The 19375-nt window shown below is 36.1% G+C and overlaps 3 protein-coding genes across 3 annotated transcripts; all 3 read right to left on the bottom strand.

The window, feature by feature from the left end:
• Window positions 1-1810: 1810 nt before the first annotated feature.
• On the bottom strand, window positions 1811-2526 carry LOC131806729 (adult cuticle protein 1-like). The gene is made up of 2 exons (XM_059131362.1): window positions 2418-2526; window positions 1811-2273 (listed from the first exon to the last, which is right to left on the bottom strand). Exons 1-2 carry the CDS (start codon window positions 2421-2423, stop codon window positions 1866-1868), a joined length of 414 nt encoding a protein of 137 aa, XP_058987345.1. The 5' UTR covers window positions 2424-2526; the 3' UTR covers window positions 1811-1865.
• Window positions 2527-12129: 9603 nt separating this feature from the next.
• Window positions 12130-13044, bottom strand: LOC131806723 (adult cuticle protein 1-like). The gene is made up of 2 exons (XM_059131337.1): window positions 12894-13044; window positions 12130-12828 (listed from the first exon to the last, which is right to left on the bottom strand). Exons 1-2 carry the CDS (start codon window positions 12897-12899, stop codon window positions 12331-12333), a joined length of 504 nt encoding a protein of 167 aa, XP_058987320.1. The 5' UTR covers window positions 12900-13044; the 3' UTR covers window positions 12130-12330.
• Window positions 13045-17992: 4948 nt separating this feature from the next.
• LOC131806721 (adult cuticle protein 1-like) lies at window positions 17993-18851 on the bottom strand. Its single transcript, XM_059131335.1, has 2 exons — window positions 18694-18851; window positions 17993-18627 (listed from the first exon to the last, which is right to left on the bottom strand). Exons 1-2 carry the CDS (start codon window positions 18697-18699, stop codon window positions 18280-18282), a joined length of 354 nt encoding a protein of 117 aa, XP_058987318.1. The 5' UTR covers window positions 18700-18851; the 3' UTR covers window positions 17993-18279.
• Window positions 18852-19375: the final 524 nt, after the last annotated feature.

The raw sequence follows: 19375 nt of genomic DNA, 5'->3' as shown, positions 1-19375 counted from the left end.
GAATTTCGTATGTAGCTAGAGTTTAGGGCGGGGAAGAAGCCTACCAATTAGGGTGGTCATCGGATAATATTTAGCGGGTAAAATAGACCATATCTTTTGTGTTGAAAATATTCAACATTTTTCATTAAACCGTGAATATTTTAAATCCCGGCGAAATCAGAAAGCCATCACAAGGTTACTTCTGATCTTTACATTGATGTTAACATCCAACAAATCGGATATATAGCAAAATATGTGCGATATATATGTCTATCAAAGAAGATATGCTTGAAAGATCTCTTATATGTCGAGAACGGCTGAACTGATTTCGACAGTTCTCATTAATTCAGAATGGCCTCTTGGCAGGAAACAAAAAACGTCTAAAAAAATCGCATAAAAATTTCTCTCCAAAGATGAAAACATTGGTTTTGTCACATTTTCTCAATTTTTTTTTCAATTTTGTCATATTTTTGGCATATTTTCATTTTGAATTAAACATTTGGTAATATTTCTACAGCTAACAAAACTAAGTAGTTAGGATATCAGGATATCATATATATATCGCATTTGTGGCCCGATCCTTACGAAATTTTGCATGGGTATAAGATGAGGGTCAAAATAGATGCCTACTCTTTTTAAAGAGGAGATCGCAATATATTTATGGGTTGAAATGGACCAAAAAACTGCAAAATTGTCAGCAGGTCGTAATTATCGCCCGATCCTCACGCACATTTGAATGGGGGTTACCAGACATTGCAAAAGCCAAGCAGTTCTGGATGGCCATCCAAAAATATTCAATGTGTGAATGAGTTTGCCAACTTTTGTAGACAAAATACGAAAATGTCCATTCCAGTGATTCTTTGGAGAATTCACAAAAACAGGAAAGACGCACTACTGACTGATTTTGTGGAATAATATAGTCAAATGTCTGTATCTCATTTAGATGCGTTTCAGTCAAAAACCAATAATAAATGATAATCTTTTGCCACTTCTGAGAGATTATAAGTCTTTGGATCTAGAAAGACTATTTACGTGCAACATCTACCAATAAATTGGAAATGAGCAAATTAGTTTAAGTTGCTATTATTCGAAAATTAGAGAACGAAACCTGATGGTTTTCTTTCATTATTTGTCACAATATCTTGTGGAATTCTTTCGAGTATCTCGACTATATAAACAGTATCGTTTATTATAGTGTTGTAGGGTATTCAACGGTCGGCCTCGCTCGACTGTAGCCGTTGCTTACTTGTTTTTTTTTAATTTTCAAGTTTCTTCTTCAAGTCCGGCCCGGCTGAACTTGGGTGATTTTTTAATTGTTATTTAATAATAAGATAGTTCTTGGAAACCATTGTCCACGCTTTCGTATATCCCACATATATTCGGTATTTTGATGATATAAGCGACATTATTCATCGGAATTGTTTTAAGTTTTATGATTTGATGATATTGGCCAGAATTGTTTTAAATTTCGTATTTAAAGCTCGTATGACAAAAATTACTTTTGCAGGACCACGTGTTCATATAGGGCCCATATAACGGTTTTCAAATCCTTAAAAATTGTGGAGGGCATTAAAAGCCCGGACGAACTTAGCTGCTTTTTTATTTGTTTTTATTCTAACGTCGTAACTTGTGAAATAAACATTCGACAATTTTTTGGGAAAAATAACTTCTTTTGTAGGAGAATCCTTTAGTTTCCATTAAAAGATATGTTATCTTCTCTTATTCTACAGAAATATTTATATCTTTCTGATATCTTGAACTAAAACGACTTTTACTTATCATAACATCTTCATTGTCAAACAGAATGCCAAATAACATGTTTTTTCTAAGCATTGTTTATTTAATTTAAAATGAAAAATATTCAAATTTTATCCATGTCACATCATTTAGAGGGTACCAGGAGCGGGAGCCAAATTAATATTGGCAACAGAATTTACATGACCCGACAGGGGAGCGGTGTGAACAGCACCACGGGTTTTGGCCACATAAGTACCTTCAGCAGCGGGCACCACAACTGGAGCATGAACAGCAACGCTAGGAGCAGCATGGACAGCCACAGCGGCTGGAGCAGGGGCGGCAACAACAGCAGGAGCATGTACCTCCACAGCAGCTGGTGGAGCAACATGAGCAGCTACAACAGAATGGTGGCCCCATGGCGCCCAAGGTGAAGCTACAACTGGTGTGGAGACGGCTGTGTACGAAAGACCACTACCAGCAACTTCGGTTACCAAGGGCAGCACGGATGCTTGGGCTCCCAAACCCAAGGCCAAGGTTGACAAAATAGCAGCGGATACCTAAAAAACAAAGGAAAATACAATAAATTATTGAGTTTTGTCTTATTTACTGCAAATTTCAGATCATTTAGCTCGTCTCGAAAGAGAAACAAGCTAATAAAATATTATTTAATTGTGGTATTAAAAATATTATTTTCAACTTACTTTCATTTTAGTTAAAAAAAGTTGATTTTATTGATTGACAAGTGTCTACAGAGAAAACTAAACTGTGTTGCTTGGTAGAACGCAGAATCTATTCTGATTTGTAAACATCAAATCTCCATATTTTTATAGCAAAATTGCATAATTCTGAGACAAAAACAAAATCCCCAATAATAGCGAATCAGGAAGTCTTATGTCCCACATAGCCATGTGTCGCACTCATTGCAAATATGCCAATACGTCATAATAATTTTGCTCTAAAAAGTGAACTTCAATTTTGCATCTGGGCCCAGCTGTTTACCTCTCAACCGGTTCAGTGAAATTAGTCATGCTTGCGGAATAAGTCGAACCATTTCTTTGCCACTCCAAACATGTTTTTTTAATGCGTGTGTACGTGCGTGCTTTTTCATTTCAATTTAATTTCATATTAGTTTCCAATAAAACATTATGGGTCTATTTTATTACTAACAGTATGCCGAGAATATTAAAAAAATTAAATATTTTCTACGTCAATTTTGACAAAATTGGAAAAGATTTAGGCGTTCTTGAAACAATATATACAATTGCTTAAGTCGGGAGTACATCTTTGTTATTAACATTAGTCATTATTGTTCATTAGCCGTTGAAGCCTCACAGAACCTTGACCAAAAACAAATGATATTGAATCACTGGATATAAAATTAATCCTCATAAGGGTAAATGTACGAAAGTCGTAAAGTAAAATCGCTAATAGTCTCTGGAGTTTTGAAGCTTGAATGAGGTTTCCAGAAAATGTGAACGAAAATAATGAACGACTGTTATTATAAATTTTAGATGCAAAGATAAATATTTTCAAAAAATAAATATATTATAAATTATGAAATAGTTTTGGTCACACAATTCGGTATCATAGGTCATGGGACCTTGAAATCGATTCCAGAGATTAGCTCCAGGCACTACAATGGATGCATACTACATTAATTGACACAATTTAGTTATAAAATTCTCTTCAATTCAAATCAAGTTCATTAAAATTTATAGATGTTGTCTCAGAGGGAAAACCAGATCCATTTTTTGTTAGATTCTGAATCCAACCTAAATGTTAATACTCTACATCATATAGTGGTATGGGTATTATGTCTTTGTGCATTTGCTTGTAACAGAGAGAAGGAAACTAGATAGACCTATATTTACTATTGAGCATTTTCATAGAATCATTTTCTGAGTCGATTTATGCATGTCAGTCCGTCCGTCTGTCCATGTATTTTTGCAAACAAAATACAGGTCGCATTTATTATCCGTTTGATATGAAATTTTCCAAACGATATTTGTTTGGCCCAAGGGCGAACCCTATTGACATTTTTTCAGATATACCGGACATCAGATACTGGTCGCAAATACCTCTGTCAAATTTTATCGAGATCGGTTCAGATTAGGATATAGCTCCCATATCTTTAACGGATATCAGGTTTATTGTGCACCAATTGGCCAATATCAGCCCAAATGGACTGATTTTGGAAATTACGACTGAATTCATCCAAGAAACCAGTATTTCAAATATAAATGTAAATCGGTGCAGACTTGGATATAGGTCCCATATATATGTTTTATCCGATTTGGGGTTTTAAGTCCCAAACAAGCGTAATGTGCACTCCACAACAATGATATTTAATATCATGATTTGATCAGATACATCTAGAAAATACCTTTGCCAAATTTTATTGAGATCGGCTCAGATTTTCATATACCTTGGATAATTTTTTTTCATATTCAAGCGAATTTTGCCATTTGGCGAAACTCGGTCTAGCATATCTATTGTTCCAATAAATATTTATACCCTACAACACTATGTGTTGGGGGTATTATAAGTTTGATTGGGCCAAAAATTATGTAACACCTCTTCTTCCTATCTCGCCGAGCTGAGTCGATCTAGCTATGTATGTCCGTCCGTCCGTCTGTCCATCTTAATTTGTAATCACTCTACAGGTCGCGATTATGGCCCGATCTTCACGAAATTGAAACTGGAGGTAAGATTATTTTCAGAATAGAAGCCTCTTGTTTTTGGAGATGATCGCAAAATATTTAGTGGTTGAAATGGACCAAAAACTGAAAAATGTCCTGATTTTGCAGTTCCTCACAGGTCGCCATTATAGACCAGTCGACGCGTACTATAATTAACATGGGGCTAGAGCTTAGGAATGAGCTGAAATTTTGATGGTCATCGGGTAATATTTAGTGGGGAAATATACAGTGGGCGAAAATAACATTTATGTTAAATAAAAGTCAAATTTTCCATTAAACCGTGAATATTTTTAAGCCGGTGAAATCACAAGTAGACGAACAGGTAAATTCTGACCGTTACGTAGATGCTGATAGTAAACATATCGGATATATATGGCGAAATATATGCAATGTATGTATACTAAGGAAGGGGATGTTAGCTAGAATGCTTATATCTCAATAATGGCTGGACCATTGGTTAATATAGATTTTTTTGTATTTTGTGACATTTTTTATTTTTTCATATTTTTTATCGCATGCGATTTTTTCAATTTGACTTATAATATTGAAGTATACATTTTTATACCCTCCACCAAACTATGGAGGGTATATTAATTTTGTCATTCCGTTTGTAACTCCTCGAAATACTCATGTTAGACCCAACAAAGTATATATATTCTTGATCAGCGTAAAATTCTAAGACGATTTAACCATGTCCGTCTGTCTGTCTGTGTGTCTGTCTGTCTGTCCGTCTGTCTGTCTGTCTGTCTGTTGTAATCACGCTATCTCTCGAACAAATTGAGATAGAAGGCTAACATTTTGCACACATGTATATTTTGCCAGTAGGCAGGTTAAGTTCGTAAATGGGCCATGTAGGTCCAAGTTATCATATATCCCCCATATAACGGTACCTCCTGATATTCGGTATTTTGATGATTTTAGCGACATTATTCACCGGAATTGTTTCCAATTTGGCATTTGAAGTTCGTAATGGATACTACAGCCTAAGACAGAAAATTATCTGTACAGGTCCACGTCTTCGTATAGCCCCCATATAACGATACCCCCCGATATTCGGTATTTTGATGATTTTAACGACATTATTTACCGAAATCGTTTCAAATTTGGAATTTGAAGTTCGTAATGGATACTACATCCTAAGTCAAGAAATGAGCCATGTAGGTCCCCGTCTTCATATAGCCCAGATATAACGGTACCCCCCAATATTAGGTATTTTGATGATTTTAGCGACATTATTTAACGGAATCGTTCCAAATTTGGTATTTGAAGTTCGCAATAGATACTGCAGCATGAAACAGCAAATGGGCCATGTAGGTCTACTTCTTCATATAGCCCCCATATACCGTACCCCCGATATTCGGTATTTTGATGATTTTAGCGACATTATTTACCGGGATTGTTTCTAATTTCGCATGTGAAGTTCGTAATAGATACTTCAGACCATACCAGAAAATAGTCTGTGCAGGTCCACGCCTTCGTATAGCCCCCATATAACGGTACCCCCTATATTCGGTATTTTGATGATTTTAGCTACATTATAAACAGATTTTTCTTCAAGTTTCGCATTTAAATATTGTTATAACTTATGACAAAAGTTGCCTATGCAGGACTACATCGTCGTATAGGCATTCGGTATTTTTAAGATTTTAACAGAATTTTAAACGGATTTTATTTATTTATTTTTTTTTTGGAAATTGCCAAAATTGTACCAAATGGTGGAGGGTATTAAAAGTTTGGCCCGGCCGAACTTACAGCTTTTTTACTAGTTAATATTTTTTTCACCTTACAACACAGGTTGGGGTTATTATATACAGATTGGAATTATCACCCAAAAATTTTCACAAGGGCTATCCCTATTGTTTTCAAAGATGTCAGTAATATATTTAGGGGTTGAAATGTACCAACAACTGGAAATGTTCCTGATTTTGCAGCCGTTATAAAGGTCACAAATAAAGAAATCAAAGGACACAATGGACACAAAATCTCGCATGACGTTAGATTATAGGACAGCGGGTTGAATAGACCACTACTTTAGTGTGAAAAAAATACGAACATTTCCATTCTACCGAAAAGCTGGAAATACGACTATATACTATAGCCAAATATCGTAGACAAGCAAAACATATACATGAATCTAAATTTAGCGATACATAGGGGCCTCTTGCTTTTGGTGATGATCGCAAAATATTTAGGGGTTCATATGAACCAAAAACTGAAAAAAAATCCTGATCACAGAATTGAAGCCAATCGATACGCCTTAGAAGGGAGCTAAGGACAAGGAATAAGTCTAGCATTTTTTTATGACCATTGGATCGTATTGAGCTGTGGAATGACCAAAACAACTAACAGCACAACGGAGTGCGTAAATATTGGGCAAATGTCCCTGGTCGAAATGCTAAGGGTAATATCTGGGCAGTGCTCCGTGACATAATTTCAAGAGCGAAATCTTCCAAAATGGATTTGGACATAAAGAGGCTTCTAACATATTGTAGTGTTGTAGGGAATCACATGGTCGTCTCCGCACGACTATAGCCTTTGCTTACTTGTTTTTAATATACATATATATGGGAGATATTACTAAATTTAAACCTATCTCGATTCAACGGAATTGTCTCAAATCTTACTTTCTAAGTTCCCAGTGAGAACGAAATCTCTTTGAAAACATAATATTACGGTACCTTTCGATATGGAATATTGCGGACACTTTGGAATATTGAAAGTGTTAAGATTTAGAATAGAGCTGTAATTTGACTGTAGGCAGGTCAAGATCGGAGATGAGCTATATCTGTCAACGTTTTCGTATAGCACCCACTTTCCTAATGATGGAGGACAAAGGCAAAGTTTGGCCCGGCGAAACATAGCTGTTATTTTAGCTATATTTCTACTAAGTTAAATTTACCGTAAAAAATTTTGGTAAGGTTATTTAGTATTTACAAAAATATTCTACATATAAAATTTCATTCTATTCTGCAGCAAATTTTTCTCTGAATGTTAACATTATGCTTCCAAGTGTCCAAATAATTTTACACCCACTACCTAGTGTTTTGATTTTAGTAACGAAAATATGAACTGTAATGATTTTAAATGTAATGTTACTTGAAATCGTTTTCCGATTGCTGAGAGAAATATGTCTCTGAATTTCGTTCGAAGAATGTTGAGTAGGGAAGAAGACAGTTTTGTGTATCTGCTATAAAATAATATACCAAATTAAATACAATTGGAAGAAGAGCATACGATTCTTAATCGTAGCCCGGAATGTTTGTATTTATAGAAACAAGTTCACTAATTAATTACTAATTGATTAAAACACAGGTTGAACTTGGTAAAAATTTTCATAGACAAGCTTAAGAAAATTAAACGCCATCTATAGGTACAACGAGAACGCAAACTAAGTATTTTGGAAAGCATCGATCACCTCAAGCAAGCGCTTCGCCGGGAATGGGTCTCACCCCGTACACTTTGGGCAGATGAAAAATTTATTGGAGCGGTATCCAAATCAGTATCTATACCTAATAATCAGAGGTATCTGTTAACTGACACCAAATATCGTTGTTTTAGAGTGCATATGATGACTGTGCGGGACAAAAAAAGCAAATCGGATGAATAATATATATGAGAGGTATACCAATATCTGAACCAATTTTCACTAAATTTGACACATTTTCTTTTTGGTCGTGTGCGCCAATCGAATTGAATTTAGACTTATGTTAACCATTTTTTGCACAATAAACATGAAAATAGATAAAAATATAAATGACTGGTATATCCAAATCTGAACCGATCTCGATAGAATTTGGTAATGTTATTTGTGAGCTGTATTTGATATTTTCCCGAATATCATTATTATGGAGGGAATATTACGGATGTGGAGGACTAAACTAACAAAACAGCCGACATTCCAAAGGCCTTAACAGTCCCTTTTTGTGTTTTTATACCCTCCACCATACTATGGAGGTTATATTAACTTTGTCATTCCGTTTGTAACTCCTAGAAATACTCATGTCAGACCCATCAAAGTATATATATTCTTGATCAGCGATTCAGCGATGTCCGTCTGTCTGCCTGTCTCATATAGCCCCCCATACAACGGTACCACCCGATAATCGGCATTTTGATGATGTAAGCGACATTATTAACCGAAATTGTTTAAAATTTTATATTTGAAGTTCGTAATGGATACTACAGCCTAAGACAGAAAATTGTCTGTGCAAGTCCACGTCTTCGTATAGCCCCCATATAATGCTACCTCCCTATATTCGGTATGTAGATGATTTTAGCGTCATTATTCACCGGAATTGTTTCAAATTACGTATTTAGAGTTCGTAATGAGAACTACAGTCTGTGACAGAAAATTGTCTATGCAGGTCAAGGTCCTTGTATAGGTCCCATATACTAGTACCTCCCTATATTCGGTATTTTGGCGAGCTTAGGTACAATACCCACCGAAATCGTTTGAGATGTCGTATTTAAAGTTCGTAATGGATGCTGCAGCCAATGACAGAAAATTTTCTATGTTGGTCCAGGTCTTCGCACAGCTCCGATATAACGGTACCTCCCAATATACGATATTTTGATTAATTTTAGCTACATTATTCATCGTTTATTTCTAGTTTCGAATTTGAATATGACTTATGACAAGCAATGCCTATGTAGGCCCACGTCGTAAATATAACGGCTATATTTGGTATTTTTAAAAACAGCATTTTTAACAGAATTTTTTAAGGATTTTATTTCAAAATTCGTTCCAAAGTTCGAAATTTAGAATTGGGGTGGGGCTAGGGTCAGAATGGAACCCTATTTCTTTTGGAGATGTTCGCATAATATTTAGGGGTTGAAATGGACCAAAAGCTGAACAAATTCCTGATTTTGCAGTTGCTCTACAGGTCGCAATTATAGTCCAATTAAAGCGGACGTAAGCATGGGGCTAGAGCTTAGGGCTGGGCAGAAACCTTTCAATTTCGATGATCATAGGGTAATATTTAGTGCGTGAAATAGGTCACAACATTTGTGTTAAATAAAAGTCAAATTTTCCATTAAACCGCGAATATTTTTTATCCCGGCGAAATCACAAATAGACGAACAGGTCAATTCTGACCGTTACGTAGATGCCGATAGTAAATATATCGGTTACATATATAGTGAAATATATACAATGTGTATATATAAAGGAAGGGGATGTTAGTTAGAATGCTTATATCTCAAGAATGGCTGGACCGATTTTGACAAATTTTGTCAATTCAGAATGCCCTCTTGACATAGAAGTATAAAATCTAAAAAAAGATGCCAATAAAGATGCTAATTTAGATTTTGTAGTATTTTGTATTTTTTTCATATTTTTTATCGCATGCGATTTTTTAACTTGACTTATAATATTTTGTAATATTTTTCACCTTACAACACAGGTTGGGGTTATCATATACAGATTGCAATTATCGTCCTCACGAAAATGTTTATAAGGGTAGTTTGGGCTCGGAAGGGCTAGGCCTATTGTTTCCAAAGATGTCCGCAACATATTAGGGGGTTGAAATGGACCAACAACTAAAAATTTTCCTGATTTTGCAGCCGTTATAAATGTCACAAATAGAAACCAAAGGACACGAAATCTAGCATAAAGTTAGAGTTAGGACAGCGGGTACAATGGACCACAAATTTTGTGTGAAAAAGTACCAGCATTACTTACAGACGATATCCGAAATACACAAAAGGCGAATTTCTGATAGATGAGTCTAAATTTGGAGATACAGAGGGGCTTCTTGCTTTTGGAGATGATTGCAAAATATTTAGGGGTTCAAATTAACCAAAAACAGAAATGTTTTTCCGATCACATAATTGAAGCCAATCGACACGCCTGTGAAGAGAATTAAGGACAGGAAAGAATTCTAGCATTTTGGATTATATTTACCTGTAAAATGGACATAAAATAAAATGCATAAATCCCTAGTCAAAATCCTAATTTCAAAAGCGAAATCTTCCAATATGGATTTGGACATAACATAACATATTGTAGTGTTGTAGGGTATAACATAGTCGGCCCCGCACGACTATAGCCTTTTCTTACTTGTTTAACTTGTTTTTTCTTTTTTTTTTTTGATATCATAAAGGAAAAATCGGTTCCTGCAGTAAAAAATTTTCATTCGTGAATTTCTATAACAGACCATATATTTTTCACACTCGCTTGCTAATTTGTAGACAAATATTTGGGTTTTTGGAGCAAAGGATTTTTATGTCAGTGATATGCACACGAAAGCTTTTACTTTCCATTATATATTAAGGGCTTGTGTAACAAATATATGCGAAAACCAGTAAAGAAAGTCGGGCGGGGCCGACTTTATGATACCCTACACCACTTTGCTAATTTAGTAGAGCTGTGCATAACAATTAAACGTTTTTATGAGAGAATTAAATCATACATGCTATGATCACAATAATAATTTAAAGTTCATAGGATTAAATATGCCGAAGCATTTGTATCTTTATTCGGACTTTTATTGTCCATTTGGTGCACAATTAATTTGAAATCGGATAAAAAAATGTATGGGAGATATATCCAAAGCGGAACTGATCTCGATAAAATTTGGTAAAGATATTTCTGAGCTGTATTTGATATATTTCCTGAATTTCGTTGTTACGGAGTGCATATTACGGCTGTGGGTAACAAATATGACAAATCTTATGAACAGTATATATGGGATCTATAGCTATATCTGAACCGATCTTCACCAAATTTGACATACTAGCTTCTAGACTTCTTCTGGACGATCATAAGTGCCAAATTTCATCCAATTTGGGCAAATATTAGACTTTTGGTGCACAATGAAAGGTAAATCGGACGAAGTTATATATGGGAGCTATATCCAAATCTGAACCGATCTCCATAAAATTTAGCAAATGTATTTCTGAGCTGCATTTGATATATTTCCCCAAATATTGTTGTTGCAGAGTGCAAATCGGACGAAGATATATATGGGAGCTATATCTAAATTTTGACCGATTATCTTCAATTTCAATAGGGTTCGTCCTTGGGCCAAACGAATGATCTGTGCAAAATTGCATCTGGATAGGGCAATAAATGCGACCTGTACTTTGTTTACAAATATACATGGACAGACGGACAGACGGACGGACGGACATGCATAAATCGACTCAGAATGTGATTCTATGCAGATCATCAAAAGGAACTATGGGTCTACCTCGTTTCCTTTTGCCTGTTACAAACAAATGCACAAAGACATAATACCCTGACCACCTTGTGGTGTAAGGTATAAAGAACATCAGAAAAAAATAAGTAAAAATGCACTTAAGTTCGGCCGACCGAACTTTTAATACCCTCCACTATTTAGAAGAAGCTAGCTATAGCTTTGGCTATATCTGAACCGATTTACATAAAATTTGACATATATGCTTATAGACTCAATTTGGTAGCATTTGTCAAATTAAATTTTCCTTTGACGCACAAAAAAAAATTTAAATCGGACGAAGATATATGGGATCTGTAACTAAATGTTTGCTCGATTATCACCATTGTTATACATTTTGTTAACATTTTCATAAAAAATTGAATTTTTCCTTATGGAATGAAATCAAACTTGACAACTTTCCCCTTTTGCAGACTTCAACTTCAGCGTCGACTTTACAGAAAACCTTAATGAACTGATCCTTTAATTCTAAAGAAATAGTCAATCTTTTTGAAATTAAAAACAAAAATAAATCAAAATTACTTTTTCACAGTAATTGCTTTATTCATTTAGAAGAATGATGGGGGTGACGATGAAAAGAATGTTAAGGAATGATAATGTCAGAGAGTGCAAATAAATATGTAAATGACAAGGGCGGGAACTAGAACAATGTGAATGTACGCAGTTTCAAGACCTAATTAACTACAAATTGATTTCGATTCCAATTCTAAGATTCTAATTTAAACGGTTCCGGGGGCAGCAGCCAAATTCACATTGGCCACAGAGTTGGCATGACCGGCCAAAGGAGCGCTATGTACAGCACCACGGGTTTTGGCTACATAGGAACCTTGGACACCGTGAACAGCAAGGGGAGCATGGACGGGAGCAGCGTGTACGGCAGCAGCATGGACGGCAGCAGCGTGAACGGCATGAACACCATGTACAGGAGCATGGACAGCATGAACGGCATGTACTGGGGCAGCATGTACGGCTACGCTAGGGGCAGGGGCAGACAGGGTGGCGGCATGTACAGCAACACTGGGAGCTGGGGCTGACAATGTGGCAGCATGCACAGCCACCGATGGATGAGGTCCGGCGGCAACTACGGTATGTCCCCAAGGACCAACCAAGGATGGTGCCACAGCAGTGTACGACAGATGATGACCGGCCCACAGAGGAACAACCGATGATTGGACACCCAAAGCCAAGGCCAATGTGAACAAAGCAGCTACGGCGAACTGTAATTTAAATGAAATCATGTTATTGATTTAGAAACAATTTGTTTCTCGTTGACCAGACTTACTTTCATTTTGTGATTTGAATTTGTTTAATTAGACAGAAAACTAATCGGTGTTTCTAGCTGGAACGCAGATTCTATTCTGATTCTATTCAATGAAATTTCCATATTTTTATATTGAAATGGGGGCACTCCACCCCAACACTTACATGACAACAATCAAACAATAAGAACCACTTGAAGTTTGCAAGTCTTATGCTAGCAATTGTTGTTGCTGTTGTTGTGGTTGTTTTATGTTTACCTTTTGTGTGTCTAATGATTCCGGAACTGTTTACAACTGCATATGGCTTGCATTATATGAAAGTCCATGTTGTTTTTGCAATTACGGCTGTTTGCACATAAGCGTGTTTTGATCGCCGAGACAAAAGTTCAAAGGTGTAGAAAAGATAAGTTGAACTGACCATAGCCCTGTAAACTACATTCTTTTTAGTGTCAATAATAATATTCTTTGGCTAACAAATATTTTATTACTTTTTTATTCAAAATACAAAGATGTTTCTGGATTCCAAGCAGTTTTATTTCGGCATCACCTACAATAAATTCCCATTCACAGTTAGGCTAATATTAAAAAGGCCCTAAAAGCCTGTTTTTCATAAAAAGAAAATGGTTTCAGAACATTTGGAGTCGATATAAGGATGTCCCGTCTGCCTGTCTGGCGGGTTCACTTGAAAACTCTCGAAAGGAGTATCCGAGTTGCTTCAAAATTGGTTCATCGTAATATTATTGTCAAACTTAAAACAAGTTCGGAGATGGGCAATATCGGTCCACTTCTTTTGGTTTCTCCCTACAAAAGGTAAAATTTTTACAGCACATAATTTACTTTTCAGAACAGTGCAAGATCATTCATAATAAAGAACGAAAAGATCGGACCTTTTGGTACCTCCCCCACAACGGGTCAACATTTTGAATAACCATACAGCTTATAAAACGGAAAATGAGCATCCTATTCCTTTAAAACTCGGCACATCCCAATATTTCTATGAACACAAAATATGGAATGAAGATGGACTTTATCGGTCCACTCCTTCTGGTAAACCCACCACAACGGGTCATTAATTTGAATAAGTGAAAAGTTCATAACAATTAATAAAGCAGTAAATCCGGCTCCTTTGAATTAATACCGAATATAGCCGTTATATTGGGGTCTATACGAAGACGTGGACCTGCATAGGAAACTTTTGTCATAAGCCATGACAATATTCAAATACGAAGTTTGACAAAAAAAAAACAAATACAAAAGCTGTAAGTTCGGCCGGGTCGAAGTTTGAATACCCTTCACCATTTGGAACGAATTTGGCAATTCTCAAAAACAATAAAATCGGTTAAAAATTCTGTTAAAATCTTAAAAATACCGAATGTAGCTGATATATTAGGGTCTATACGAAGACATGGACCTGCATAGGTAACTTTTGGCATTAGCCATTACAATATTCAAATGCGAAACTTAAAAAAAATCGGTGAATAATGTCGCTAGAATCATCAAAATACCGAATATCGGGAGGTACCGTTAGATGGGGGCTATACGAAGACTTGGACCAGCATATACAATTTCCTGTCATAGACTGTAGTATCAACTACGAACATCAAATAGGAAACAGTGCCGGTGAATAATGTCGCTAAAATCAACAAAGTACCGAATATCGGGAGGTACAGTTATATGGGGGCTATACGAAGGCGTGAACATGCACAGACAATTTTCTGTCATAGGCTGTAGTATCCATTGCGAACTTCAAATTCCAAATTTGAAACAATTCTGGTGAATAATATCGCTAAAATCATCAATATTCCGAATATCGGGGGGTACCGTTATATGGGGGTTATACGAAGACATTGACCTGCACAGACAATTTTCTACACCAACAGTCCTGCAGACATAATTAATTAATTAATATTAATCTACTTATATTCGTTCGGAAGCTAGAGTGATTTCCGCAGACCGATAAATGTGGAATACTTTAGTCCCCTATATCTGTCGCCTTTGACACATTTCATTTTTTTTTACCCTACACCATATAGTGGTAAGGGTATTATGTCTTTGTGCATTTGTTTGTAACATGGAGAAGGAAGCGAGATAGACCCATAGTTACTTTTGAGGATCTCCATAGAATCACATTCTGAGTTGATTTATGCATGTCAGTCCGTCTGTCCGTCCGTCCGTCTGTCCATGTATTCTTGTGAACAAAATGCAGGTCGCATTTATTATCCGATTGAGATGAAATTTTCCAATCATTTGTTTAGCCCAAGGACGAAATTCGAGACAATCGGTAAAAATTTAGATATAGCTCCCATATATATCTTCGTACGATTTGCTTTTTATTGTGCACCAAACGTGTAATATCATCCCGAATAGTATGGAATTTTGCACATACTACCAACTTAGACCTGAAAATAAGTATGCTACAGCTCCCATATATATTATTCATCCGATTTGTTATTCTTGTCCTCCGCAGCCGTAATATGCACTCTGAAACAACAATATTTGGGGAATATATCAAATACAGCTCAGAAAAACCTTTGCTGAATTTTATCGAGATCGGTTCAGATTTCGATATAGCTCCCATATATAACTTCGTCCGATTTACCTTTTATTGTGCACCAAACGTCTTATATTTGTCCAAATGGGATGAAATTTGGCACTTACGACCGAATTGAGTCAAGAAGCTGGTATATCAAATTTGTTAAAGATCGGTTCAGATATAGCTATAGCTCCCATATATATTGTTCATCCGATTTGTTGTATTTGTTACCTACAGCCGTAATATGCACTCCGCAACAATGATATTCAGGGAAATATATCAAATACAGCTCAGAAATATCGTTGCCAAATTCTATCGAGATCGGTTCCGATTTGGCTATAGGTGTCTATATATCATTATACGATTTCAAATTAATTGTGCTCCAAATGGGCAATACAAGTCCGCATTTAGAAGATACAAATGCTTCGGCATATTTATTCCTTTGAATTTTAAATTATAATCATAGCGTGTATGATTGAATTCTCCCATTAAAACTTTTAATTATTAAGTGGAGCTCAACTAAATTAGCAAAGAGGTGTGGGGTATCATAAAATCGGCCCCGCCCGACTTTAGGACTTTCTTTACTGGTTTATATTGATTTCGTTGAAGAATATAACGAAATATCGTAGACAAGCAAATCATATAGATTAGTCTAAAGTTGGAGATACAGAGGGGCCTCTTGCTTTTGGAGATGATCGCAAAATATTTAGCTATTCAAATGAACCAAAAATAGAAAACATTTCCTGATCACACAATTGAAGCCATTCGACACGCATGAGAAGAGAGTTTAAGACGGGGAAGAATTCTAGCATTTTGGATGACCATTGGATTATATTTAGCTGTAAAATGGACCACCACAACTAACAGCACGACGGAGTGCGTAAATATTGGACAAATGTCCCTGGTCAAAATGCTAAGGGTGACATAATTTCAAAAGCGAAATCTTCGAAAATGGATTTGGACATAAGGGGGCTTCTAATATGTTGTAGTGTTGTAGGGCATCATAAAGTCGGCCCGCCCGACTTTAAGACTTTCTTTACTGGTTTTTAAATGATCAATTATCTAATATAAAGTAAAGGAAGTAGTCTTTTTGGTCCAAATATGACACATTGTAATATTTATGTTAGCCCTAGGAAGGATACGAAATAGGGAATATTGGCCCACTCCATATATATACATTTCTACCAAAACTTTTCAGTAAAAGTTTAACGAACATTTCATTAAACCGCGAATACTTTTAATTCCTGCTTAATCACAAATATACGAAAAGGGCACTTCTGATTTACTCAAATATGTATTATGTCTGCAGGACTTTTGGTATTAAAAATGGGCCATGTAGATCCACCTCATCCTATAGCCCCCATATAACAGTACCACCCGATATTCGGTATTTTGATGATTTAAGCGACATTATTTACCGGAATTATTTCAAATTTGGTATTTGAAGTTCGTAATGGATACTCAGCCTCTGCCAGAAAATTGTCTGTGCAGGTCCACGTTTTATAGCCCCCATGGTACCTCCCTATATTCGGTATTTTGATGATTTTAGCTACATTATAAACAGATTTTTTTTAAGTTTCGCATTTGAATATTGTAATAGCTTAAGGCTCGGTCGAACTTACAGCTTTTTACTTGTTAATACTTTAAATTTGTCGTTCCTTTTGCAAAAAGTCGAAATATTCGTCGAGGTCCATAGATGTTCTTACCAGTGGAAGTGCCCTTTATAAGAATGTCCCCTGACTTTTGGTATTTTGAAGGTTTTTGGTTTTAACCCAAATATGTTATAATTTTAGCTTTCGGGTTCTTCGTTGGCTTTAACTCTTCACAAAAAAAAAAATCATTGACGGTACCCTCTATGGTAAATAAATAAATTTACCTCCTGGTTTTCATTAGTTTGAAGGTAAGGCCCCAACGTACAACCAAATTGGATGAAATTAGATATTTGCGGTTCTTTGTTGGCGGATTACCTCCTATACAACATATTAGAGGTTTTTAGGGTACCCAAGTTGGTCAAAAATCATGTTTTCATATAGAATTTTATCGCGGCTGAACTTAACATTGTTTTTATTCCTTTCTTGCGGAACGTGAAACTCGGAAAATAAAATAGATTGAGTTATGTCTAGAATGACAGGTATTTAAAATGGGCCATATCAGTCCACTCTGGTCCGGTCGATCTGAAATGCTTTGAACGACTATAGTTTTACATTTTGAAATATTTATTGACAGAAGATATCCTCACATAATCGTTGGTGTTTAAAAGGTCTTGTCCAATTTTTAATGCAGAATGTATGTTTGAGTAGAACACGATATTGCAAAAATATTCAATATCCTTAAAGGTTACAGATTTTGGTATTTCCCTATGGTGGAACTTAAAGCCGTTTAACATCTTTTTTAATAATCTTGGTGTGATAAACGAACATTTAACACGTTTTCCTGTATACTTGCCTAAATCAAAAACCTCAGGTTATTTGGACGCTGTGTCGTTCGTCACTCCGAATTTTCTAGATAACATAATTAGGTGGCATGTTATTTCTTTTCGCAATATTAAATATCTAAGTTTAAAAATAAGTTAAAAAAATAGCACAATAATTTCTATTTTTTTACTTTTCACAGTAATTGCTTTATTTATGGCGGAGCTTAAGAGGGAAAAGGAAAATCAAAACTCAAAAAAATTGTGAAACAGAAGAAGTGCATAAATTAAAACGATATGGAACTAAAATAAAACATGAACTAGATGGCAATGTGTGCTAATCAAAAATGTGTGTATGTATGTACATTTGTGGATGGTAGGAGGTACCCTGCAGTAGAATTATGTCAGAGACGAATGTCATGACTATAACGATCAACCATAAATCAAATCCAATCCAAGCAGTCGTTTAAACTGTACCGGGAGCTGGAGCCAAGTTAACATTGGCAACGGAGCTGGCATGGCCGGCCAAGGGGGCGGTGTGGACAGCACCACGAGTCTGTGCAACATAAGAACCTTGAACGGCGGGCACTACAACGGGAGCATGGACGGGAGCAGCGTGGACGGCAACAGCTGGAGCGGCGGCATGAACGGCCACAGCAGCATGTGGGTATAGAGGCCAGGGGGCGGCAACAACTGGGGAGGATACTGCAGTGTAGGACAAGCCGCCACCAGCAACTTGTGTGACCACACCAGGAACCAATGATGATTGAACGCCCAAAGCCAAGGCTAAGGTGGACAAGATGGCAGCAGCGAACTGGTTGCGATGTGAAATGGAATTTAAAACAATGCCTTTTCTTTCCAAGGATAATCCAATACTTACTTTCATTTTGATTGAGTTTTTGATTTTTTTTTCCAACTGGAGATCGCAGAAAACTAAACTGTGTGTTGCTGTTTGGCACGCAGATTCTATTCTGTTTCAATGCCAAGCAAAATCCCTTAATTTATATTGCAATTCAAATTCGCTCCACCCAATGTCCAACAACATGAACTCATTACAAATTCTTTGAACTATTTTCGAGAATGGAGACAATAACAACAACAACAGCAACAGAAATCTGTAAATAGAACATTTTGCCATTAAAAAAACACTTTGAAGACTCTAATGAAAGTGCAAGTCAACCACCAACAACATTATTATGTATGTATTTTGTGGTTGTTGTTGTTGTCAACTGTCAATGCAGCCATGAAGTTGATTCTAGCCAACAATATTACTCCATAAACCTGTCACAGATCTTAACCGGTATTAGGTTGGTCCACAACAACAAAAAGCGGCGCATAACAATACTCCCCACATGGCAATAGCCAAAGGCATTTGTTGGCCACTAAGCTACTTAGCAGAGAATTGAATGATACGCTTTTTGTCAACGCTCCATGTAATTGATATTTGACAAAAAATAAAATAAAATAAAAACAAATAGCAGTAAAGTGTATTTAAGAAGCTTATAAACTAAACAATAGAGTGTGGTATGTAGCTATCAATTATCTACCAATCTTTTGGATCG

This window comes from Musca domestica, unplaced genomic scaffold (genome assembly GCF_030504385.1).
Source record: "Musca domestica strain aabys unplaced genomic scaffold, Musca_domestica.polishedcontigs.V.1.1 85, whole genome shotgun sequence".
NCBI lineage: Eukaryota > Metazoa > Arthropoda > Insecta > Diptera > Muscidae > Musca > Musca domestica.
This window is presented reverse-complemented; position numbering and strand designations above follow the sequence as displayed.